Source organism: Chroicocephalus ridibundus, chromosome 1 (genome assembly GCF_963924245.1).
Source record: "Chroicocephalus ridibundus chromosome 1, bChrRid1.1, whole genome shotgun sequence".
Taxonomy (NCBI): domain Eukaryota; kingdom Metazoa; phylum Chordata; class Aves; order Charadriiformes; family Laridae; genus Chroicocephalus; species Chroicocephalus ridibundus.
In genome coordinates this window covers 187,706,899-187,732,681 of record NC_086284.1, presented here as the reverse complement: position 1 = coordinate 187,732,681, position 25,783 = coordinate 187,706,899, and the positions used below count along the sequence as shown (strand labels likewise).

Genomic DNA, 25,783 nt, shown 5'->3' with positions numbered 1-25,783 from the left:
GTCATACTCTCTGCAGCTGTTGGAAAAATCAAAACCAGAACTCTTGAAATTCCATTTAATGATCATCTGCAGAATTTCATTTATTCATTCGAGTTAGATCTGTGCATAAGTCTTTTAATTTTGCCTCTAATATCTCAAAGCATGATCTATTACCTCAAGCTACTGATCAGACTTTACATATTATATAGCTATTCCTGCATTTTCTACTTTTATTTTTGAAACATTTAAGTCTTACTACTCTTCATTTTAAGAAGCAAATTAATTTGCAACTTACAAGAGACACGATTTTGTTTCTAGACAAAGCTCTATCCTTTTTCTTTCAAAAGAAAGGTGTTGTCTCATTGTTTGGAGGTGACTCCAGTACTCTGCTGCTATAAAGAGTGAAAAGTCCTGATGCCAGCTAAAAAAGCTTTAGGGAGACTAAGAATGGATAAGTAAAACAAAAGCCTGTTATAAAGGTTCAGTGTAAAGCCTAAAAAATATTAATCACATAATTCAGAAAGGAAAATCTGGGCTCAAGCAATATTCAAGTCCAAGTTTCCTAACAAGGAATCAAATTTGACGCAAATTTTGGACAAGAATGGCATAAAGGAAAGAGACTACCATCTTCTCATTTTCCTTAAGAGTATAATTCAAGGCATTGAAGACCAATTATGTTGTATTCCGTGTTGTGGCAAAGCCATTTCACACACATTATGGAGATATTAGCGTGGGTGTTGATGGAAGGTTGCGTGGCAGAGTGGAAGAGGAGGAAAATAAACAAGATGAACAGAACAGTGGCAAAAATAAAAGAAAGACCATGAAAAGAGGGAAATTCCTCACAGAAAATTAATATCATACTTTACTGAAATCAAACATGAACAGTTGAGTCCAAGTCCTATTCAGAATTAGTTGTCATGACCTGTTCCCCAAATACTACTCTCTTTCAGGTTTTGGCTTCCCAGAGGAAGTGCTCACTATCAGACACAGCAGCAACCTAACAGAGAACCATCTCCCCGTGGCAGATGTGCTAACGCTGCTACGTGACAGCATTGGTGAGGTGTAATAACAAGCCTTCCACTAGCTGAAGATATTTTGTGCTTCTGTTAATGTCTGCTTGATATTTTTGAAAATTTTAAAATAATAATCACCATGAGTTGATGATTAATATGTCCTTCAACAGTAATGACGTATCACATTTGGCATCTCATTTAACACTTCCTTTATGGGTTCCAATTCATCTCTCAACTAGAGTAAAAATTGAATTGTATAGTTGTTCTTCCTGCCTTACTTGCTCTTGATTTGAATCTGTCGCATCTGGTTACCACCTGAGAATCAGGACAACAATAGGTATTCCTGCCTCCTTTCAGCAGCCATTTGGCAGGTTCTGCTACCTCACATGCAGGTCCCAAGTGCCACTGAAGGGTCTGCACGTACCTCTGTTAAGAGCTTCATCATCAGCCCTCGTTCAAGCCAACATTATCACTGTAATTAATGACAGTATATATTAAAACAATGAGAAATATGATCAGATTATTAATTGCCGGGAGGGAGGGAAGAGATAAACTACATCGCTCAGCCAGCATTCCTGCAACAGTGTATATCCGGTACGGGTACCTAAATTTTATCATCTTTCAGTTGAATGATACATACACCAGACAGACGGCTGAGGCAAATCCCAATTAAAAATACATAACAGTGGTAAATTAAAAAAAAAAACAAAAACAAAAACAAAAAACAACAAACCAAACCAAAACCCCAACCGACAATTCTGCCTTACCTCTCCTTCTGAAATCAGTGGCAAACAGGAACAGAGCTAAACCCTCACTAGGTCCTTCTGAAAATGTTAATCTACAAGTATAAATTTGTGTCAAATTTATAAGCCTGAACAGCAATCCTGCTCTTTGCATTCGATACCTCCTAGAAAGTATTTGGTATAGGCACTTTCATCATTACACCGTTACAGACGTCAAATTGCTGACTTGGCCAGAGTTCGGCAAGTCTCAGCTTTCTTTATTGCACAGTCACGTAACAGCAGTAACACCTTTCAGCAATAACTGAAGGCAGCAGCACTGGAGAGAAACAGTGCTTAAAGTGCAAGCATCAAGAAAGAAAGGCGTCAGAAATGGAGATAGGAGACTACAGGGAAAGCCAGCGTGAGCTAAAGACATGCAGGGTTTTTTCCCCGTTTCCAATAAATGGATAGATTTCTAGACATGTTTTCCAAAAGGAGAACGACAGATGTATCCAGCAGCTGTGTTCACAAACCTCCACAAAAAATAAGCAGCAACCCAAAGCGAATCCACTGTTGTTTCCAACACCCAGGCACAATTTAACAGACTGCTTCACAGGGAGGACGGTCTCCTGTCCCTTGTGAAGCTCAGGAAAACTGAACAAATGCACAGGAATGACATAATCTGCATTCTCACTGAAAAGTAACGATCACCCCTTGAGAGTGACATTTTATTCATAAGTCTTCTCAATAAAAGTGGCATATTTTTAACATGATGGAGGATCTCTGGTGCAGAAGCTACATTTGCCCAGGAAAAAGCATATGTTTACATACTTTTCACAATTTAAAACTTCAGTTTATGCATTCTTCTTTTTTAATCTTCAGAGATAGGGTCCTTTCAATTAACCAGTTACAAAAGTAACTAGAGATAATGCAGTCTTACAATGTTAGACCAATTAGTTTTAGCTGAGTTTGCAAAAAACCTAAACAAGAGCCAAAGAAACACTATATCGCAGCAACTGCAGTCTCTGATTTATCATTTTTAATCATGTTAGCAGCAGCAAAACAGTTGCTGAGATCTTAAAGGAATAACAAATACATGAGCTACGTGTGTCCATCTGCTCTATAAAAAGCATCTCTTCACTTTTTTCATTTGATTAAAAACTAAGATTTTGTATTTGAACTTTAAAGAAAACTGGAAATACAAAGCAATATATATACTGGAACGGTACGGTATTGTCAGAAATTTTTTCAAACTTTTTAGAAGTATACAAAAATATAATTCTATGGCACCTAACTAAGCATCAGCTAAAGAATTAAGAAAAACAACACAAATTATTTTAAATATTAATTGGTCACAAAAATATGTTTACATTTTAGATAAGTAATACAACTTTTTACCTACCTTCACATGTTGAATTCCAGCTTATTTTTGACCTAAGCCACTCTTCTGTGTATTTTCAATTTACTTACAGATCAATCTTTCCAACATCACAGTCACGTGCATGAACGTGAGCACGCGCGCAAGCTTCTGAAGGACTGATTCAGCAGGAAATCTAAATCCCTGCTCTCACTGAAGTGAAAGGGCCATAGATAGATGCATGCTAGAACATATACTCATCAATATAGCGGTCTGTCTTAGTGGAATCACCAGTCTTCCACAATCAGCAGTTTTCAAAGCACTAGGAACTTCCATAATAAAGACCTAGGGAATATTTTGTTCATTTCCTAACCCGTGCCAGATAACTGAAATATTTGTGTATTAACCTTCATAAATGTTATGAAATGCTAACACTTTAATATATGTTTAATACATTTTAAATTTGGGTCTCAAAGCCACTTTGAACCAGTATTTATGAGTTGTGACTGGGGTTTTCAAAACTGCCATGTGTATACAGGCAGCTTAGAATGATTTTCACATGGATCTGACCACCCAGAACCCTTCAGCTTTTCTGATAGTTCTAAGTCTGCAAAAGAAGAAATAAATACATCAGTAGCTTCACATTCCTTTCATTCTCATTAAATGGCTATAAATATTTAGGAATGGTATTAAAGACCACCTGCTTTTTTTCCCCTTCCATGATTTTTTTTTTTTTGCTTTAACTCCTGTTCCTCTCCTGTCTTACTTCTAAATCCTGGATCTGAAACTTCTGCAAACCTCCTCATGCAAAGTTGCTTTAAGAATGTGAAAAATTATATTATGTCTTCGAGGTTAAGAGTTGAGCATTATGTTATGATCCACAGTTTTCTACAGTTTTTGTCATTAAGTGGGAACAGGTCTGGGCTGTAAAATTACAGCTCCAGCAAAAGGTTCAACAGCTGGTATCTTCAAGCTTTATCATCAAAGATCACGTGCCAACTGCCTGTTCCAGTCCAGCGGTTCAATGGCATCAATTACTGCTTATATCAGTGCCAATGTTTTCATATTTCTTTTTTCTGCTCAAGTATAAGAGCTCCCACCATGAAAACAACGTCACTAAAATATCATATGAAGTTCACTGCAACGCAAAGGTTACTCAATGGTAAAATCCCCTCACTTTCAGTGGTGAGTTCCCATCCCCCTCCCCTCCTTTTTAAAGGCTTTAAACATTAGCATTCTTTAATAAAGGACACATTAAATATAAACACAAAGCCACACAACATGCATAAAAAAGAAGGGTTAAAATGCAACTGTATTTCACAGACAAGTCACAGTCATTAAATTAAATTATCACACATACATTATAACTTATTTATTATTTCAAGCTATACAGGCAACATAGCACCAAAATGGAGAAACTTCCTCTAACCTTGATGAACAGTACACAAATATTTGTTTTTGAATTTTGGAAACAAGTATTTTCTTTCATTTTTATCAGAATTATCCTAAATGAAATCCACTATCCCGAGTCTGGTTTATGACATTATTTGGGTAGTGACATCTGTTATCGGTTATCTCTGAAAAGGCACTCCCCATTTCCAAAGTTTTGAAAAAAAATGAATAGCACATGCTAACATTAAGATTTCAGCCAGTGGGATATTAAATAAATGTGCTGTTTTGGTAATGAGGTATTCTGAAGTTCGACATTAGGCAGCAGCAGAAGTAGAGGTAAAAGACTGAAGCTGGTTTTGAAAACCAAGTTCACCGATTCTGAATTCCCTTTTAATATAAAAGATTATCTTTAAAGATATAAATACTTTTTACACATTAGAAAAAGAGAATGAAGGCACTTATCATACATAGCAAGATTTTTTGCATGTAAATGAAAACAAATAAATATTTCACTTATGCAAGTTTGGGCTGCTTCTGCTCCTGCAGAAGTCAATGGGATGCCTGGCAGTAACAACACTGGAAGGGGACTGGGATGTCAATTTTTAAAAAATAAGTTTATATTCATTCAAAGTAACAATAGATTTCTTCCACAAGTGCAAAGACAGAATTACACCAAAATTATTCTGGAGCAACTAAAAAGAGAAACGAAGAACTAGAAAAAGAGCCACTTTAAAGAATATTACATTATGTGTCTGAAGAGCAGTAAGGAATAGGAGTAACATTAATTTCTGACACTTAAAGGTAACTTAGAAGATGGGCTGATCCACCTTTTTTATGCCTATATCCTCTGAAATCACAAGGAATACTTCTGAAATTACATAAAAAACCTAAAAGTGAGGAAAACAAAAAAAAAGAAAAAATATCTTTATTTTATCAACACTTCAGACAAACAAAATATAATTATCTCCTGTAAGGCTCAGATCTTGCCTGTATCGTTGAGCATAAAGGCAACTCAGCACAACCAGATTTAGACTGTTCCCAAAGAACTCAGAAAAACTAACATTTTGTGGGCCTTCTTTTTTAATATAATTTGAACAGTTAGTGAAACATTTGCCTGTGATACTCAATGTCTTGAGTAACAACCAAGTAAAACTGACATAACTAGTTTGTTGGCAGCGTTTTGTTCTTTTCATAGCGTTAGAACAACATAAAAGCACTTTGCACAAGTACTATTCTTGGGAAGTTGTGTCTGTCCACTTTTAATCTAAGGTCCCTTTAATTACAGAAAGTATCTGTAAAAAATTTGAACTAATTAAGAAAATAATTCTACATTTATTATCTGACTTCACAACTGGTATGTGGTAAAATTTTAGGACGAACTCTTCATAAGTCTTAACTTTGAAAAGAACTGGACGTATCGTATCTCAACTCACAATATAAACGTGAACTAAAAGAGCATGAAGCCCAACATGCTGAGAAAACAAACGTAAGAAGACAAAGTGCTAATGACTGCACTACAATTAACTCACACTAGAGAGTATAAATCCTCTTCCATTAGTAGTCAAATAAAATTCCAAATGCAGATGTTTTCAAGAAGATGTAACAGCAAATAAAAACCTCAAGGTGGACCTCAGCTTTGCTATGCCCTGAACCGTAACTGGTAGTGCTTAGCAACAAAGCTGTACGATGACTATATGTGAAACTGTTCAGATGGGGAAACTAGAACACCTCAAAAAGACTGATTATTTGAGGATGGTACACAGCAAAGGCATAACAGTTTGCTTTTGTGGCAATATTTGTTACCTTCAAGTTCCAGCAGCTTCCTGTGCTGCATCTGCTCGGATCAGACGTGCACGCAATAAGCTACCTGGTTCCAAATGTGCCGTGAGGATTTACTTAATAATAGACTACCACAACGACCTTTAGGTAACGCTCAGTTACAACAGGGATTGAGTAATCCAGTTATGTATTCTTTCTAAAGCAATGAGAAAGGATGAGAAGCAAGCATGTATTTCAAGTTGCGACGTACCTCATTAAAACATCTCTGATAAAATTTAGGTTGCTACCCTCTCTCGTACAAGAATGAAAGCTCTAATGAAATGTAAAGCTTTCAAGGTAACATTAACTGCTACCACCAACTGCCTAAGCAGGAGCCTTGCTGTTTGGCTACCCATCTCTCCAAGGGGTTTGGCAAGCACTGAAAAACTATGGGGAGCCAAAAATAAAACCAAACTCCTAAATATATCAAAATTCTTGTCATTCAAAAATGCGAACAAACTTTCCTCACTATGTGAAGCTGGAAGGTAATGTCTTCTCATATATGAATAGTCTATTTTATTCCTCCAGTGTAATTCCTCCTCACACTCCGTAAAACTTTGAAGAAAATATATAAAATGAAAGGTACACAGCACAGTAAAAGCATGTATGTATCAGGAATTTTAAGAAATTTACACTTGTTTTCTATTGAGCAGCAACAACCTAGGAGGCACAGAAAAAAAGACTGTAAAGGAAGATACCACCATTTAACCAAGAGACAAATAGCAAAATCTTAAAAGAAACTGAGATAAAAGGGGAAAGTAGCCAAATGCAATCCTTGAAGTGAAGACACCATAAAAAACTCTCCATTAAGGAAAGCATAATAGATGAGTAACAGAATTATCGCCTCTTGAACAGCAGAAGGAAGATTAAAACAAAACGTTATGTTCACATTGCGTAGGGGAGACCTTATCACCATGTTCCAGTACTTAAAGGGTGGCTACAAAGAAGATGGTGACTCCCTTTCTAAAAGGAGGTACGTGGAAAAGACGAGGGGTGATGAGTGCAAGTTACTACTGGGGAGATCCGATCGGACGCAAGAGGAAAATTTTTCACAATGAGAACAATCAGCTGCTGGAATAATCCCACCGGGGAAGGGGTGGATTCCGCAACACTGGACGCTGTTAAGATTCAGCTGGACAGGGTGCTGGGCCATCTTGTCTAGACCGTGCTTTTGCCAAGAAAGGTTAGACCAGACGATCCTGGAGGTCCCTTCCAACCTAGTATTCTATGATTCTACAATTACACATTTTGCTCAGGTACCAGGCCAGGGCTTTGGCACTGGAAATCTTCTAACATCCTACACTGTGTCAAATTATTTCCCAGCCAAGTACTGCTAAAAATAATATTTTATTCCCTATTATAGCTACTTTACATCAGTGCTATACATGAAAGTTTTGCAAGATTGTATATGTATCTGCACTATGTATCTGAAGATTTGTTGTAGCTAAACATAACCATTGATCCAACTAACAGCTGATTTGATTATATTCCCACTTAACTTTTTGTCAGGTAACAGACAATTGTTTGGCTAAGAATACTAAAGTATGTGGATGTGGGAAATGCTGTTCAAAAGAAAAAAGCTTGGTATTGAAAGTAACAAAGTAGCATTCTTGAACTCAATTGAGATAGATTATTCTACACCTCTTCTAGCACAAAATTGTTAATCCTTGTCATCATGGTTCATCTTCAAAACCTTACGGTATCTTGGTGAATTTGTAATACTCTCTGTTTTCAAGCTTTAAGTAAAAAAGAACTTATTATCATTAGGTTCAGAAAACTTGAACCGCTCTGAATGCAAATTAATACAATAAACCGGAAATCTTATGGCATGAACTAAACACAAAAACCCAATAATGTACTGTGGAAAGAAGGGTTATAATAAAAATCTATACTAGAACAAAGTACTCTTAGCCAGCTGTCAGAATGCAATGGAATTTTTCTTGACATTATATAATGTGACATATGGTTTCCATACTTTTTAGCTTGTAATTTATTCATTCTTTCATGAAGTTTTGGATCATTGCCTCAATCCCTTCGACAATGAAACTAGAGTAATCTAAAAGAAAAATATCCAAGATATGTGGGCCAAATTTACTGCTGGTGCAGCTCCATTAAAATAAGTAGCTATATTTACCTTGACTATTATTTAACTTATACATACATTATAAATATGTATATATCAAAATATATACATCCGTACTATAAGTTTTGTATATCAAAAAAGAGGTAGTGTACTCAGATACATGACAATTAGGCAATGAAATCTTGAAATAAAATGTTCAAAATTTTGAAACACTTAAATATTATACAAACATTCCTAAATTCATCAACCTCATTTACATTAAGAATTGACACCAGGTAAAGCAATTGCTCAGAAATTCCCTTCCTTCTAGTCACCCTCTCCTTGTATAACGTTTGTGCCACGCATGCCAGAAGTAAAAGATGGCAGAATCTATTATGGCAGATTACACTACATGTGGGAAGTCGTGTATTTCAGTTTCTACTTAAGTTTTGACATTGGAATCTCACTAGGGGATATAAAAGAGTAATGCATTGCTCTTCAGGCACATAAATATCACTCAATGCTTTTATCAAAAATTTAAATAGCGTTTTATCTGGTTCTTGCTGTCTTTATAGAGAAGGGAGTAAGTGTAGATGTGACATGCTTGATCACTCCAGCCTCCAGAGAGTGTCCAGTCATTAACAGTCCCCTATATTAGAGCATACTGTATGCCAGAAAGGTATGAGATAGGCAGAGCCATGATCTATTGCCAAAGTATCACATCAACATCACTCATCAACCACCCATAGGTGAAGGCTAAACGAAGCTGTTTGTGCTAGGCTACAACGCTGTTTCTGTCACTAAACCTTCTCCTGCTCTTTCATAATAGTCGTCCTCAATGAATAAGCTTTGTTCTGTTTAAACAGCAACAAAAATTAACTGAAATTTGTATGTTGGCACCATTCAAACTAGCTGAATTACTAAAAAGTGACAGCATATCTAATATGTGAGCCTGCTTTTATTTCCTTAATCTGCAACGCTTGTTTCTGCACAGCACCATGTGACAATGTGACGAAATTAAAAGTATTACTGAATAACCATAGAGCCTGCAATCACATATAAAACAGAGGCCACAAGCTCTCTGGTAACTAGATGCCATTTTAAACTTAAGGTTTTGAAAGATTAAAATGGCTTTTTATGTCAGCGGAGATATAAACCAAGCAGAAAATCTTTGCAAAACTAAGCCATATGTAACATTTACAACACATCGCAATAGCTTACAGGTAACCTGTTAGTGCAGGACAAACTGCATCGCTCAGGGAATGAACAGGCTGTGAATAACTTTCGATCTAAAAGGAAAACAAATATTAAGTTCAAAGGCAACTGTGTGCTGAATGCCCTGCTTGTCTTCTAAGTACCTGAAGTACATTCATTAATTAAGCATTAACAGGTTACCACTAATTATTTGGCTAATGGCTAAATAAGATACTCTGGTGCTTGTTGAACACAAACCCAAAACTCTGCTTTGCACAGTGGAAGAAAGAGATAACTGTGGTAAATTATTCATTCAAACTTTCATTTTAAAGTCTATTTGCAATAAACTAGAACATATAAACACTAATAAATCATTTAAAATTGAAATTTGACAATATTTAAAAAAATATTTCCATGTTAATTCAAAGAACCAAATTACATCGTTTTAGTAATTAAAAAAAATAATAATAAAAGAAAAGGACTGTTGTCCTATCCCATCTCCCAGGGATGTTAATGACAAGTTTTTAACTGATTTTGATGGAACCAGAACTGGATCCAACCTCCTTTGATTGCCATTATTATTCTCCTTAGAATTGAGCACAATAATAAATATTGTTGTCAAATTCACAGCTTGGGAAATATAACGTACTCTATATTGTAGAGCTTGCAAGGATTACTTCAGGAGGATGTTAATAATTTGCTAGTGGCAATTTTAAAGATTAATGCTGATTATTGTAGGCATTTTTACACATTAATAGACAGTGACATGTAGACAATAACATATTATAGTTACATACATAATTATACATAGACAGTTTTAATTAGTCACTGTTTTAAAACCACAAATATAAATTTTTATACACAAATGTACATGTAATATGGAGTAAAATGTTTGACGACAGTGTAATATACATGTGTGTGAGTTATTTTATACTTAAATATACTATTAGAAAAAAGTTATGTGCTAAAAAGCTTTTTTTCTTTTTACAAATATAAATATGTAGATAATACTACAGTATAAATTACAGCATATACTTTTAAATTTAAAAACAGATCAAATAATCCTTCAAAATAGAACAACCTATTAGGTATCGCTATCAGCTATGATGATTTCTGGTAATTTTCAAAATATTCCCTATGATGTTTTACAGAGCATGATATTGTTCCCACTGAAGTAAATGGCTGTTTCCCATTTAATTCAATGACTGAAGGAACAATTGCTTAATAAAACTACTTAGACTATATTTCACATGCATTATTATTTCACTGTTATCAAATAAAATTATATAATTTTTAAAAGGCAAGGAGAAATAGAGCGACAGAAAGAACAAGCAAGCAGAAAATATTAGTGAATGCTATCGTACCGATTTCCACGGTCCCCGATGCCATGAAACATCACCAGGGCAAGAATGCACATTACATTGTGCCATATTAGGTGGCTTGTCTAGAATTTCACAGTTTTGATCACCCAACATTTGGCCAGTAGGAAGCTGACAAATCACTAGTCTTGTCTTTATTCCGTCTCCACAAGTTTGAGTACACTGAAATACAGAATTTTATATGCAGATTTTTGTTGAGAGTCATGACATACCATTAAACCAAAAATATACAGCAATAATCAGTACATTTTATTATTTACTGTTTTTATAATAATAATAATATACTATTATTTATTATTATAAAAAAATTTTTATTATTATATTTATTATTTACATCTATTTTCATATTCCCTGGGCACTCAATTAAAGAACAAGGATTTACAGTCTAATCTCATATAATGAAAAAATAATTCTCTCACGAAAACATTTACCAAACAGGATTTTTATAGTTTATCACAAAAAGTCTCCGTTACAAAGGATCTACTCTATCAAGGAGAAGTAACCATTTGTGAGAATAAATATGCATACATATCTCTCTTTGACAGGGGAAAAAGGTGGAAATTGGTCCTAAACCAAGTTTTTCCTGACAAAAAAGAGGAAACTCAGACACTGGGCACGATTTCTCATAGTCTAACATATACAGACTAAGTGTAAAATAATACTTAAAGGATGTGTTTTCTGGGTTTCAGTTTTCCTGTAATCCTGCAATATCAGACAAAAATACTAATTCTCATTTCTAATGAGCTATTAAAATCTACCTGATCAAAAATTAGCATATTGCAATAGTTTACAGCTCTTTTACTGTATTTTAGAGGATTCTAAATTAGACAAAATCTGCAGCATCTGCATTAACTGGATCCCAAGCCTGCAGCTATGGACAGAAAAAACATGATGCTCAGACTGGCCTTTAGAACTGAACAGCTAGATCTGGCCAAAATGAGGGGGAAAAAAAGAAAAATGGAAGAAGTCACTCAAAAAATTTTTCTTCTTTTCATAACTCCAGATATTGACGTATCAAGAACAAGAAGAGAGGGCGGGAACCACAAGAGGTTAGATTGGAATGAATGCCAAACTAACCAGCTGTAAGTCCTGTCGTGTCTGAGCAAGAATGGGTGGTCAAGATATGACATTACATGGCATGGAGAAGCCCTTCTTTGTCCAGTAATGTATAAAGTTTCATCAACACATTCTAACCTAGGCACACCTTTTAGATGCATGATCCTGTCTTTGTATTTCTAATTAGTAACTACAAGCCAATAGACAATACTACTTGCTGTTATTCTAGTCAGTATCTATGAAATTTGATGTAATGAAGTTTCTTTATAGCTTCTTGTGCTCAATTATGTTGTACATCCTTAGCCTCACACAATACTTACTTCTTTTAGATGTATATTTACACTACAGTTCTGGATTTCACCAAAGAACAAGGTTTATCTAAACAGGTGAAACATATTCCGTTTAAATAATTTAAAAATTGGTGTTCAGTTCCATTCACAGTCAAATAGTTACTATTTCTAAGCTTATGTGGTGAATAATGTTTCCTTTTGAAAGTGAAATGATCTTACTTCTCCCCAGTTCCCATAGTTCCATCGTGGGCAGGGTCCAGAATCACAGTGTCTTGACTCTGGAGGTTTTGTTGCCTCATCACAATAACTAGCACTTCTTCCTTCCTCATCTTGACATACTACAACTCGACGGTGAAATCCACCTGCACAAGTACTAGAGCACTGCCAAAACATGTAAACATATGTATAACCATTGCATAATCAGGAAAATGTAAAATATGTTGGTTAAAACAACTTAAATTTATGATTTTTTAATGTTAACTTTCAAAACTGAAATTTTAAAATAAAAATTACTACTATGTATAAGTATTTTAAAATTGAAAATGCATAAAAAATACATTTTTAAATTTATTATTCATAATAATGGTATTTTTTGAAAAAAAAAACATTTTCTTCTCTTTTGACCAAATCTGTACAGCAATAATATTTCTAGAAATGTTAACACACATGAGAGAAAAAAAATAATATATTAAAAAAATTTTTCTTACTGCTCCCCAGGGTCCAGTTCTCCATTGATATCCTCCCACAGAGGGACGGTTCCACTGGTTTATATTGTCTTGTGGATGGTGTATTGGAAGGTAACCTATTTCTGGAAAATGGCTCGGGTGGTCGTGTGTTTTCGGAATATGATGATAAACTGGTGGACATGGTGGCATGTTACATTCTTGTTCTTTGGAAGGTCGGCCTTCAGGATCACAGTAATTCTCGTTGATTTGTTGATGATAGTTGACACAGATAACTTGTCTTGTTACTATTCCACTATCACACGTAACTGTGCACTGACCAAAAATTAACCCAACATTTGTGACAGAACATTGATAATTAATAACCAAAGACATTTATATTTACTTTTGACAATAAGAAACGTACACTTTGTTTTTTCAAGGGATGCAATTTCAATGACACTTGCACAGAATATGAAGTCACAATTTCTAACCAGAGACTTTGGTCAATAATCTAAATAAACACATTTAAAAAAATTAATTCAATTAATACTCACGGGGGACCAATTTCCAACTTGCCACTCTCCACATGGGCTAAAGCAGCTTGAAATTTCAGCTGGTCGCGGTAAATGAGCACAGAAAGATTCATCTGCTATTCCTCCATGAGCATCTCTACAACTCACATAGCGAGCACGATCACCCTTCCCACAGGATGCAGAGCACTGTCAGAGAACAATCCAAGCTCATCGCACTTTAGGAGACCAAAATAAGATCATGCAAGCATCTAAAATACTAAAGTAGCTTAGTACCAGCTTGACTTCAGATTTAAACACTGAGAGCCAGATTTCCATCTCACACTGATAGAGCCATGCATTCAGGAAGAAAAGTGAAATATTCATGGACAGATTAGGCCTTAAGAATTCCCATTGGCTTGGAACTGAACGGCATGGCCGTAACCACTTTTTATAGTGCTGATTTTACAATTATGTAAAATTAGACTTTTAAAGACCCAGATTGTTTAATATTGCTATTCACTTAAAAGATTTGAATAATATTTTAGAATGAAAGATGTTCTCCATACTCAGAAACTGATCAATTATTTTTAAAAAAAAAAAACCACTTCCTTCCACACCCTCAATCATACGAAAACTATTTTGCTCAGAAGCCCAGCTCCTAGAATCCTGGGTTTTTTCCCCCCCTTATTTTCCCTGGCTAGATTCAAAGCACACAGAATTTGCTGGGAGCGTCTCTCTCCTTCTTAAGAAACAGATTCTTATAAAAACAATCAGAATTCCTTTAAAATTTATCCCAAGCAGATTTCAGTCTGAAAAATATATTAATGCAAGCTTTATGGAAAAATAGGTGAAGGAATGAAGGACTGTTCTGCAAGATGTGACCGCTATTACAGTACGTACTGGGGTCCATGATCCATATCTCCATTGGGTCACCTTCCCCACATGAACTAGGGGAAGCGACGTAGTCCATAATTTTGTATTTTCTGGACAAGAGGGCAATTCACATTCCTGTGGGGGTGAGAAAAAGAATGCTTTCAAAATACGCATTTGGAATAGCCAAATGTAAAGCAAATGGCTCCCACAGACAAAGATGCTACCATTACAATAAGCCAGCATTAAGTAACAAGTAAATACCATCTTCTAACTTTTCCCTGCCATTATTCAAAGGCTTTTCTTTAAATTGTTTTGTTTCAAATAGAGAGGCAAAGAAAATTTACTTGATGTTAAAGCAGTATTCATAATAACTAATAATATTTGCGCTCTGAGAAAGAACGGTGTTGGGCAACTTGCTGGAGACAAGGGGCATAGACATTACGGTGTCCTGTTTCACAGCCACGTGCAGTACAGAACTGAGTGAGGACAGTGGCTGTGCCATCCCGTCCTTTACACCTTCAGCTACTGAGAACACAAAACTGCCCAGTTTCAGTCAACAGCCAAACAGGCACCACGATTCAAAATACAAAGCATACTCAGTGTTTTCACATCTAAGTGGAAATAAATTTACACCAATTACTTGGCCTTCATATTTTGAAATCTTATTCGAGAAGCCATCAGAGGGGTGGTAACTTGTGACTGGTTTATTCTGGACCACAGAATCCTTTTTTTTCCATCCTCTTCTCCTTGAGACAAGGAGCAGAGTATCTCCTCAAGGAGTTATGTGGTTACCAGCTTAGCTGGATATAAATGAGATGTATCGATCTGCTGGCCAGATCAACATATTAATACATAGCACCTAAGACACCAATTGCTTTTAGTTAAAGGTAAACCCACTGACTGTATTGAAAACATTTCTCCTCAAAAATGATAGATTTAAACCAAGGGAAGTGATGAAGTAAGTAAACTGAGACAAGAAGAAAAGGTAAAAAAACGTATTAATACCATATTGAATCATAATTCATGGCTACATGGTTTTGAATTAGTATTATTCCAACAACTGAAGTTTCCTTCAAGTAACCATATTGTTCTTTTAAGAACTATACACAAGCAGAATTTTAGAGAACACCAAGCCAGTTAGGTGCTATTATTAAGGATCATGGCAAGCAGTCTCCTTATAATATTCCACATGTTGGAGCTTCCCTCCTCTCCCCTCCAAATAATCAAAGGCCTTTGGACCCCTTCAATCATATACTAAATTTTCAAATCTCCAATCTCCAAAGTGCTCGTATTTTACTTAATTCTCTAGGCCGAATTTGAAGTTCAGGAAAAAAGCAGATAGTTTTAGTATTTTTTTTCCTCATTTTAGAACTCATTTTTCCTGAAATTTCCTTCAAAGATTCAGTAGGCAACACTTATATTTAGATGCTTTTAACTAAAAAGTACAATTAACTGGAAGGTATTTTTAAACTTACTTGGTTGTCTCTAGGACGAGTAGCAGCATTACATTCCCTGTCGTCATCCAAAATAACTCTGTAAGTCCCAGTAACACATTTGACTGCACGCATCTGGTATCCGCGTCCACACGTTACAGTACACTGTTAAAGTCAATAATTTCACACACTTGAAATAGTGCTTTTTATAATCAAATTTAATTTTAAATTACATTTTCTATTTTAAAACTCTTTCTAGAATGAACAGGAATGACTACTGGGATGGTCTTAACTTTCTTCGTGGCAGACCATATGGTGCTCAAACAGTCTCCATAACACACCAATATTTTGGCTATAGCTGAACAGTCCTTGTGCACATTCATGTGTTAAAGCATCTTTGATATTAAGGCCCAGGGTCAATGACTATTTTGGGCATTTAACTTATATGCATGTGTTCCTAAATTACAGGTTAGATAGTCAACAGGAGCAAACAAAAATGTGAATCAATTCAACTGAAGTAACTGCTTAAGATCCAATTAAAATGTTTAAAAGCTATTGTTTTGTGATCACTCATAGTCTGAAGTAGACAATAAGAAGCCAGGAATCCTTATGTACTCACTGATCCCCAAGGCCCTACTTGCCAAGATGCACATTCATGAAGCTCACACGGTGTTACTGATTCTGGTCTATCATTTGGATTACAGAAATCATCTCTCAGTTGTTCATCATTAAGTTGGCACCATACTTGACGATGCTTCATTCCTTTGCCACATGTCACAGGACACTGTAAAATTATTAGAGTCAACAGTTTGTAAAGACATGAATCTGCATTAATGGCTTCACTTTCTTTTAGTCATCTGTTGGATTTTAAAGATCACATAAATAAAAAAAATATTCCGTGAATGTAAGTAGTCCAACAAAACTAGTTCTTTTATGAACTCTCTATTTCCTGTAAACACCAACCCAAATGCTAATACAAAGAAATCACTATTAAGTTTCTAAAGCTACAAAAATATGAGAACGATATACAGATCATTTATTTCCATTATAATAAAGAATACTTATTTAAAATATGAGTGCACACATCACAGCTTTCACAGGAAAATGTTTAAGCTATGCATGATTCTTTTATACCCATATAATCTACAATAAAATGGATATAATTCTTTTCTTCAGTTGGCTGGATGGTCCTCATTGCTTCATAAAAAAGGAAGGTATGCATATTACTGTAGGTAAGTTTACTTCAAGTAGCTTTACTACCTCCTTTTAATGTAACAAAATTTCAGAGAAAAATAAAGGTGTATTTTTCAGGAGTTCTTGTGCCATCTGTACATCTGGGATGTGTATCAGCCAAACCCTAGGACTTCAGAATTTTTATTATCATGTGCCCTGTAACAGCCAGAACAAAATAACCAAACACTTAAAGCAGCTTATTTTAACATCCATAACCAGGACCAAAGGCGTCTTAAGTTTCACATGGCTCATTACCTCGCTCCACTCACTAACAGACCAGCTTGGACATAAGAATTCATTGCAACTCTGCGTTACAACTCTTGGAAGTTCCTGGCATTCTCTGTCAGGGAGATGACGACCCAAATTGTTCATACAAAAAGCTTCTCTTGTTCTGACACCTCTTTCACAGCTCCTGGAACACTGCGGTGCATAGACAATATTATGAAACAGGAAACGCAACATGATAAAACCACATCAAAATAAATTATCAGTCTTAAAAGTGAAAGACATTAATGATTGTGTTACACAAATGTATCCTACATTTAATCCACAGACTGCTAATACGTTCACATGAGATAAATTTGGCACTTTGCTTAGTAGTTCCAAGATAAAACTCTTTAATGAAGATTAAAGCTGAAATTATACTTATTCCTTTTCTCCAAAATACTCTCAGAACTAAATTATTAAGACTGTAAATAAAATCCACACCTTTAATCACCAGATCTTCTCTGCTGACTTCCAAAACCACACTGCAAAAAATTTATCTACAGTTTCTTACAAAAACATGAGGAAGTTGCTGAAATATAAAGATTGGTATCAGCTCCTCCTGCAACTCTGCATTTGTCAAACATTACTTTCTTTTAGACGCTTCACCAAAAAAAATTGATATAGAAATAAAACTTTGATATGAATGCTAACCAGAACTATAATGGTACAATTATAAGGTTTTGAATTTGTACCTCTGACCATTCTGTGTAGTGCCAACTTGTTAACATACAGTCACCGTGGCAGGGCTCTCTGGTCGGTGGCTTCTGCTGGTGAGCGCAGTACTTATCATCCACTGGAGCACTGAGTCCTTTCGAAATAGAGTACTTCATGCAGTGGATCTCTATAGACCGATACCCTGGGCCACACTTGGACGTGCAGTCACTTTTGCCAACGTTGTGCCACCTACAAGGATAAACTATAAGTGAATAAAGCACCCAGAGAATGTACCAGGAATTGCCATGTAAGTATAGATATGCATTTTACGAAGCAGATAAAACTGTAAAATATATCTCATGACTGGAATTTTCAAAGCAATATAAAAGAATTTGATTCATAGGCTTAAAAACATTTTTTTAAATTTAAGGAATCTTTTGCCTTAATCTCCTAGGTGACTTTGAAAAACGTAAGCTATAATTCTAACTGTTCACCATCTGAACACTTCAATGTGGGCTTTCTAGGAGTGCAAAAACTCAAGTCTGTTTCAAATTAGTTCCAGTTGTGGGTACAATTCTGGTGAAATATGTATTCTGCCCAGCAACACAAGTTTTTGTGGCAGGATAGAACAGATTCACAATCCTAACAAAAGAATTTATATTTTACCAATAAAAATTAGATAAGTACGCTAGTTCTTACTTAGATTCAGAGGTGTAAACCTAATGTATAAACACATCATACCAACAGATTTGAGGAAAGGAGGGAGAGATGGGAGGGATGAGGGAGGTAGAAAGAGGTGGGGGGATGGTTAAAACAATGTGAATTATTTTGTTTCAATCTCTATCAACAACAATACGTAAGACCACAATAGGTCTATCAGTTAGGAACCTCTTTTTACCTTAATTCACATTCTGTATTACACTCCTCAAAGACATCTGGCACGGTGGGTATATGTTCACATCTTTGATCAGACACTACCACATGATCGCTTTTTCGTATGCATGTCATTCTTCTTCTTCGAATACCTTCAAAAGTAACCCAAAAAAGCAAATAAAGGGCTAAAATAAGAGTGCCTTTTTACACTAATGGATTCCGTTCAACATTAAGGAATTCAACTGAGATACTCCATTAACACTAATCTTTGTATACAGCAGATTCTGTACAAACATGCTGTTTTGTGCGGCTGACTACATTCCAGGGGGAGAACAACCTTGTCCCAGTCACCCCTGCCATCTCCCAGCTGTACTACAGTGGTCTCATGAGGATGTCAACTTCCAGAAAACTGGAAAAGTGCAGCAGTCCATTTATACATCAGGCTATGTATACATGACGTCTGTCCTTTGCTAACTTCCAAATTTTCAAAACACCATGTTAACTTAGAGGTTGTGATCCTTTTCTTTAAGGAAGCACAGAAGCATGTCTACAGCCTGACACAAAACCAAAAGAAACTCAACATCACATATCTACAGGCATTTCTAGTACCTGCTAATAGGAGCATCTATCAAAAATCTCTGTACATACACTTTATATATACACTTCATACATATTGCGTTTTCATTTTTACACTGGAATGGCATATAGAATAACAGTTAAGAATTTGTAAAAAATATCTTTAAATAGCTTCACCCTACATAGCAGATAACCAAAAAAAGACAAATAAATATATACGAAAGATCCTAGAGAAATCAGTGACCACCTGGAAACAGGATAACAGAAGCCTAATACACAGTAGTAGATATACAACACTGCTTTCTAAGGATGCATTAGACTTGATTCAACTTTTTTTTTTTTTTTTTTTTTAATAAAACACTCCTATGGCTACAAAAGAAAGGAACACAAATGTAGTTTTGAATGTAGAATTGCACTGCATAAATATTAAAAATAGCAAACCAAATTAGAAGTCATTCTGCCCTTAAAGGCTCTGTGCACCTAAAGTTTACTGGGAGTGCTGAGTTTCTTCCTTACAAGTAGGGGTGAAAAATCTGAAAATCTGAGTACTTAAGACTAGTCCCTTCCTAAGTGCCATAAGGTCTTTAGTTCTGGTGACAAAGGAATTGACAGTACCTCGGCACATCCTGCTGCAGTCTTGCCAGGGTCCGTAAGGATCCCACGTAAAGAGATCACTTCTCTCTTCTATTGGGATATTGAATGAATAACGCACATCAGGGTTGTACAAATTCCCTACACACAAAACCTTAATTGAGATAAAATGACAGCTGTTTTTCAGTGAATTTGAACATAATTTTATGAACATATGATCATGTAGCAAATTTTCAAACTTATGAAAAAAGTAAACATGCACCTGTAAGATTAGCTCTTCTTCGATTCTATCAGTGCTGTTAATTCGTTCTATCGTATTGTTTGAACCACTGTACTCAAAAATGGCTCCTTGTATATTGATTTCTCTTTTTGACATGCTTACAACAAAATTTCCATTCAAGATAAAATTTCCATGAATATCAGATAAAGCTATAAGTAAAATAAAATATTGGAAATAAAGCACGTATTTAATTAAAAGGTTCTATCAATAAAAACTCTTAATAATATATCTTCTCACCAACACTTATCTTTATTTTAGTCCACGTGTAATACTTTGAAGTTGTATCAAACAGTTTCTAACGCATTAATTCAATGCTAACCATCAGTAACTTTCACCAGAGCAGTTGTCATGGATTTTCTCTGCATTAACAACACAACTTTAATAATATTTGTTCTGCTGAAGGGTTGACTGCAGTCATCACTTCTAAATTTGGTTAGGTTCGGCTACTGTAGAAGGAAACAATAATTATCTGTATTTCTGGCCTGTTCTACGGCCCACATTCTTGTATTTGCTAGAGCTACTTTTAGCAAAGTGGCTTTTAAAAGTAGATTTCAAAGTAAGAATAAATTAAATTATTAAGCATTTGTAATAATAATTTAATATAATGAACAACTTACAACATAAAGATGAATAACAAGTTAAAAATTAAATTTAAAAATAGAGTAAAATTTTTAGTAAAGGCATGCTACTCAGGCATTACTACATTTAAAATGGTAGCAAGTGTCAGGGAACGAGGATTGTTTCTGTGTCCTGCAAAATGCATGTGCAACAACAGGGCAAGAGATGTCAAGAAAAACCTTTTGAAAACTCTGAAGTTTGAGGAGTAGGATGGTAATGGAAGCAGAGACAGAATGAAAATATGCCCCAATATTCTCTCAGGCATATAAGTACTGTTAATTAGAACAACAAAGATTTTGGGGACAACACGCTTATGAATTCTTCGTTCCTCTCACACACTTGCAAATCTACCAAAATGTGATCTTTATACTCAGACATGACAGAAACAGAGAAATGTGAGACAACTGATAAGTTTGCTCAAGGTCAGACTGCTTCGTTTATAAACAAAGTGTATGCTTCCAAGATTTAAAACCACAAATACCTGCATTATTCCTGAGTTCACTTCTGGAGTTTTAATTAACATTGCCACAACAAAGTCAAAAACTGACAAAATGATGCGATGTGCTGTAATTCCTAGTCTCTGACAAACGAACACACACATTTAACAATTAGAAACCTAAAAACACCTCACTCATTTTTCTGAAAACTACTGTCTACAGAGAGACTCAGACAAATGACGATACAATATAATTAGATATTTGCTTTAAAGACTTTATCAGACTTCTAACAATATATGCCTAGAGCAGACCTCTGGCAAGAGCAGAAAAACTATCCATCAGTGTTATACACAGGAGGCTTTTACCAAGGTAGTTGTCATCTTCTGGTTTCCCTGAGTAGCTGTGCTGCCGAATATCAATATTTGTTGCTCCTTTGGGAATATTTACTACAACATTGTAACCTGCAATGTAATTATTCACGTTTAGTTATATACAAAAATAGTCAAATACTAATAAATATGAATATACGATTAACTAGTTTTATTCACAAAAATCCTACAGTGCACCAGTGACAACCACTGCTGAATGCCCTCCTCATGTTTTAAGAAGGGAATATGAATATCTTCGTGCGTACTAAATTTCTCTGTTTTGTTTTTTAATCACTTGAACCGAACTTCTGTTTTCTTAAGTCATTAAAATTCATTCCTGTGTTCAGAAATGTGAATTCAATTCTTTACCAATAACATGAGTTCAATGTACTCACAAAAGTCTCTACGGAACAGCACTGCTCTAGAAAGCAGTCAAGGACATCAAGTGGGACTCAGGAAACATTGAAGCTCCTCAAAATTTAACCACAAAATTTTCATGCAAGTGTGAATAAGTTACTTAACATAAAATATCTCCATTCCCTGTTTTTATACAATTGGGTTAGCTTTTCTCTGTCTCACAAGAGTATTGCATGACAGCACTCTAAAGAACAAGTCCTAAATACTCAAGTATTGCAGTGTTGCAGGCCATACACATAGGTAGATACATCAGATAAACTAGCCATGCTTGATCCACGTTCTGCTACTAAAAATGTTACCCTAGTGTATGCCCTTCAAAAAAAAATGTTTCACAAATGAGTCATGGTGTCCTGTAATACCTCCAACTACTGTTATGGCAGCCTTGTTGTAAGGGAACAAAATCAGGTGCATCAAGATGCACTTTTTAGAACTGTCAAGCTGCACATAAGCATAATTTAAAAATTAAAAAAAGCTGTTTCTCACAGATCCTAATCACAAATTCAAAAGGATTCTCATGTCTAAGAAAATATGAGTATGGAAAACATTGGAAACAAATAATAAACACAAACATGCAATCTGAAGCACTAATATAATTTTTGCTAACTTTTCCACTTATTGTGCCGTGTTTCATAGTGTTGCTGCAATTAAACTTTGCTTAGTTGAATCACCTCAGTGGGTAAAAATTTAAATGGCAATATCCTTTTCAATTTCATAATTCATTAACTTCCCAGTGCTTTTAATCTATTAAAACTATGCCATGCACTTAAAGGAACAATTAATCTAACCACGGGTCCATCCCATTTACCAGCTGGGGGCAGCACTGCAATTGCAAATTGACAGGCTGGACACTCTGGATAAATCACAGCGTTTGGTCAATCTTCCAACACATTGGGAAGAAAACCAAAGCACACTCAAAAAAGCCCCTCATCTCACACGCTGAAGACCTTGTATTAGTAGAATGACAGAAGACAAAATATGGGAGGAAACTATAAAAAAAATGCACACAGCATGTTGTCAAAGATACACAGGAGAATAGATCACGTACTAAGGCACCCAGAATGACCATTTTCCAGGAAATCCTCAGATACTCTAATTTGATGCAATTATAGTAGGCAACATAATAATTATGTGTACATAATGAGATTACCGTTTCCTAAACCGGGAGGCAAAGTAAATTAGTATTTCGTTGTAATGAATTCTGGATGATTGTTTCACTACTGTTCAAACACTTAATGACAACATTTTAGCTGTATGAATACAAGCACGTACAACAGGCTGCTGTTGTCCAATTCCAAATTCTGCCTCAGTAAAATGCCTAGTGTCAGTGTGGAAGGGGACCAGGTGAAGTTAAAAGATCAAGTGCACAGACTTCGGCATACTTTTCTTGTTATCCTAACTCAGAACTTTTTGGAAAAGAACATTGCCTCAGACCATGTTTTCACCCGTTACCCTAGGGATGTCACAGACCTCCCACGGACACCGAAGTTTCAGGGATCAGCCGGCTACAACCTCTTGTTTGCTTTGCTGCACTCCTACTTCAGCACACCTGAGTGACAATCCCAAATGTTTAGCATACTGTCCATTAGTATAATTCAGTATCATCTTTTATATGCTGTAATTCCAAGAATTCAAACACAACTTAAAAGATTCAACTAGGTATAAAACCAAAATAATAAACAAACCTTCTCCTCCTCCCAAAACATGGGCTGTGTTTTTTCCTTCAACTTCACAGTTAGAAGCAAGTAAGTCTGTGACAATGCAAAGCTGATAAATTTGTTTAAACAGCAGTTCCAGTGTAACGGTCATTTGTATCAAATGTATTTGATACAGGATTCATGTGCTACCTATAAGCAAATAGGTCTTTCATAGTGGTGGAAAACTAAAATGCTGTCAGTCCTTTACTCAGAATTATCAAAAAAAAATACATTCTTTCCCTTCAGTGTTTTGACCACATGTTCAGAAATCCAGTCTCATGGGTGATTGTGTCTTCTTCCAGCTTCTCATGACAGACACAAGAAAAGTCACGTGCATTTGTATGGGAAGGGTAGCTGTACGCCACCTTTAAGTTTTTTGGTACCTTTGCTTGGCACAAGCCCTCTGCCAGGAAAAAAAAATAAATCCAGGATACTGGACATACTTTCCCCTTCGACCAGCGATTCCTTTGTTCTATGAAGATCCTATTTGGCAACTCTCCAGGTATCATTTTCACTTCGCTTGTGATCTCTTTCAACCAGTGAAGCGGCATGAAGGAGCCTTTAGGAATCTGATATTAACCTGGAGACTTCCATCCCTATGTTACGTGCTCTAACTACTTAGCTACACTGCTATACACATAAAATAATCTTCTGCATACTTCCCAGAAAGGACTTCATATAGAAAAACTCTCAGTAGCTCTATTAGAGAAACTAAATTAATAAAATAGAAATTACCAGGGTTATTCAGAAGTTTCTCATTCGCTACATGCCCGTATTCTCTGGAAAGAGAAGGCTCAGGTTTCCCAGGCTATCTTTTGCACTACAGGGAAAAAGGAACCTCATCAGCTGCTCACACCACAGACTTCTTGCTATCTCTTTACACAACCAACAGGAGATGTTGGATTAAGTCCTTCAGCTGCATAGTTTCAGACGAGAGAATGCAGAGTGCAGAGCAGGAAGCATTCTTCTTTTTAAAATACTTTTACCCTGATCGTATCTTTTATTTGTGCCTTTTGATTTTACATTAGAGCAGATTGATTTTTTTCCCCTTGAACGGGTTAGTGTGTAACAATGTTTGCCATTGCATCCTTCAGAGGGCACATGTGATTGAAAATCAGAGATACTTTTGTTGACAGAGGTCCTAAAGAACATACACTGCAATCCCACTTCCTCAAATGTAAAACACAATTTCTAAGATTTTAAAAAAAAAAAAAAATCAAAAAAATCAAACAAACATACCATAACGAGCACTGTTGAAAGTCCCTGCAAGAGTCTTACATGAAGAATTATCACCACCACAGATTCCACATTTGTCTCTCCTTGCCTTGGAATTCAAAACGTGATCACAGCCTGCTTGCTACAAAAAAATGCAATAGCCCTCTGTCACTCAGCCCAATGGAAAACTGAAAACAAACAATCTAAGCTTCCCAATCCCCCCAGATTTTCTTATTCTACTATAAATATACACACACATATACGGTCTTCCTTGGCAATTCATGAAAAGCCTTTTATGTTTTGGGTGCTGTGATGTAAAGGCAAAACAGAATAGTGCTGTTGTACTAAAAACATGCAATCCAAATGCACTTAATATGTCAAGAACTGCGTAAGAATACATAACAGTATGTAAGATTTTGTATTAAAAAAAATCAACATAGTGTAGAAATTTTAAGTTATATTTACATTAAAAAGTCTTGGAATCCTAAAAGCAGTATATATGTGTACATGGTCATCAACTCTTTTAATGTCTGTCATTACTGCAAAAGAAGCAAAGGAATACATGTAGACTATGCTGGTTAAACTAGCATAAGCACAATTTTTGTTTATGTATCTTTATGTAAACTTCCTTTTTAAAAAAAAAATTATGATAAAACAGGACAATTCTCTGGCATTTCCTATTTCCTCTTGATTCAACACTATAAAAAAGGTTACATTTTCTCCTCATCCTGAATTTACTCAGTTTCACTGCAATCAGCAAAACAACCTGGGCTTGACAAAAGTCATGAATTGTTACAACATAGCACCTTGCTTCT

General features: G+C 35.5%; 1 protein-coding gene across 1 annotated transcript in view; it reads right to left on the bottom strand.

Annotated features, from left to right (window-relative positions):
- The window catches only part of ADAMTS20 (ADAM metallopeptidase with thrombospondin type 1 motif 20), a 97,404-nt gene that overhangs the window by 21,531 nt on the left and 50,090 nt on the right, over positions 1-25,783 (bottom strand). The window contains exons 15-28 of the mRNA XM_063323122.1: positions 24,993-25,110; positions 21,640-21,735; positions 20,202-20,368; positions 19,964-20,093; positions 18,798-18,924; positions 17,938-18,148; positions 17,234-17,398; positions 16,365-16,529; positions 15,788-15,910; positions 14,340-14,447; positions 13,482-13,646; positions 12,970-13,260; positions 12,482-12,643; positions 10,902-11,078 (exon numbers count right to left, since the gene is read on the bottom strand). Of these exons, the coding sequence (XP_063179192.1) occupies positions 10,902-11,078; positions 12,482-12,643; positions 12,970-13,260; positions 13,482-13,646; positions 14,340-14,447; positions 15,788-15,910; positions 16,365-16,529; positions 17,234-17,398; positions 17,938-18,148; positions 18,798-18,924; positions 19,964-20,093; positions 20,202-20,368; positions 21,640-21,735; positions 24,993-25,110 (2,205 nt within the window). The remainder of the gene's footprint in view (positions 1-10,901; positions 11,079-12,481; positions 12,644-12,969; positions 13,261-13,481; positions 13,647-14,339; positions 14,448-15,787; positions 15,911-16,364; positions 16,530-17,233; positions 17,399-17,937; positions 18,149-18,797; positions 18,925-19,963; positions 20,094-20,201; positions 20,369-21,639; positions 21,736-24,992; positions 25,111-25,783) is intronic.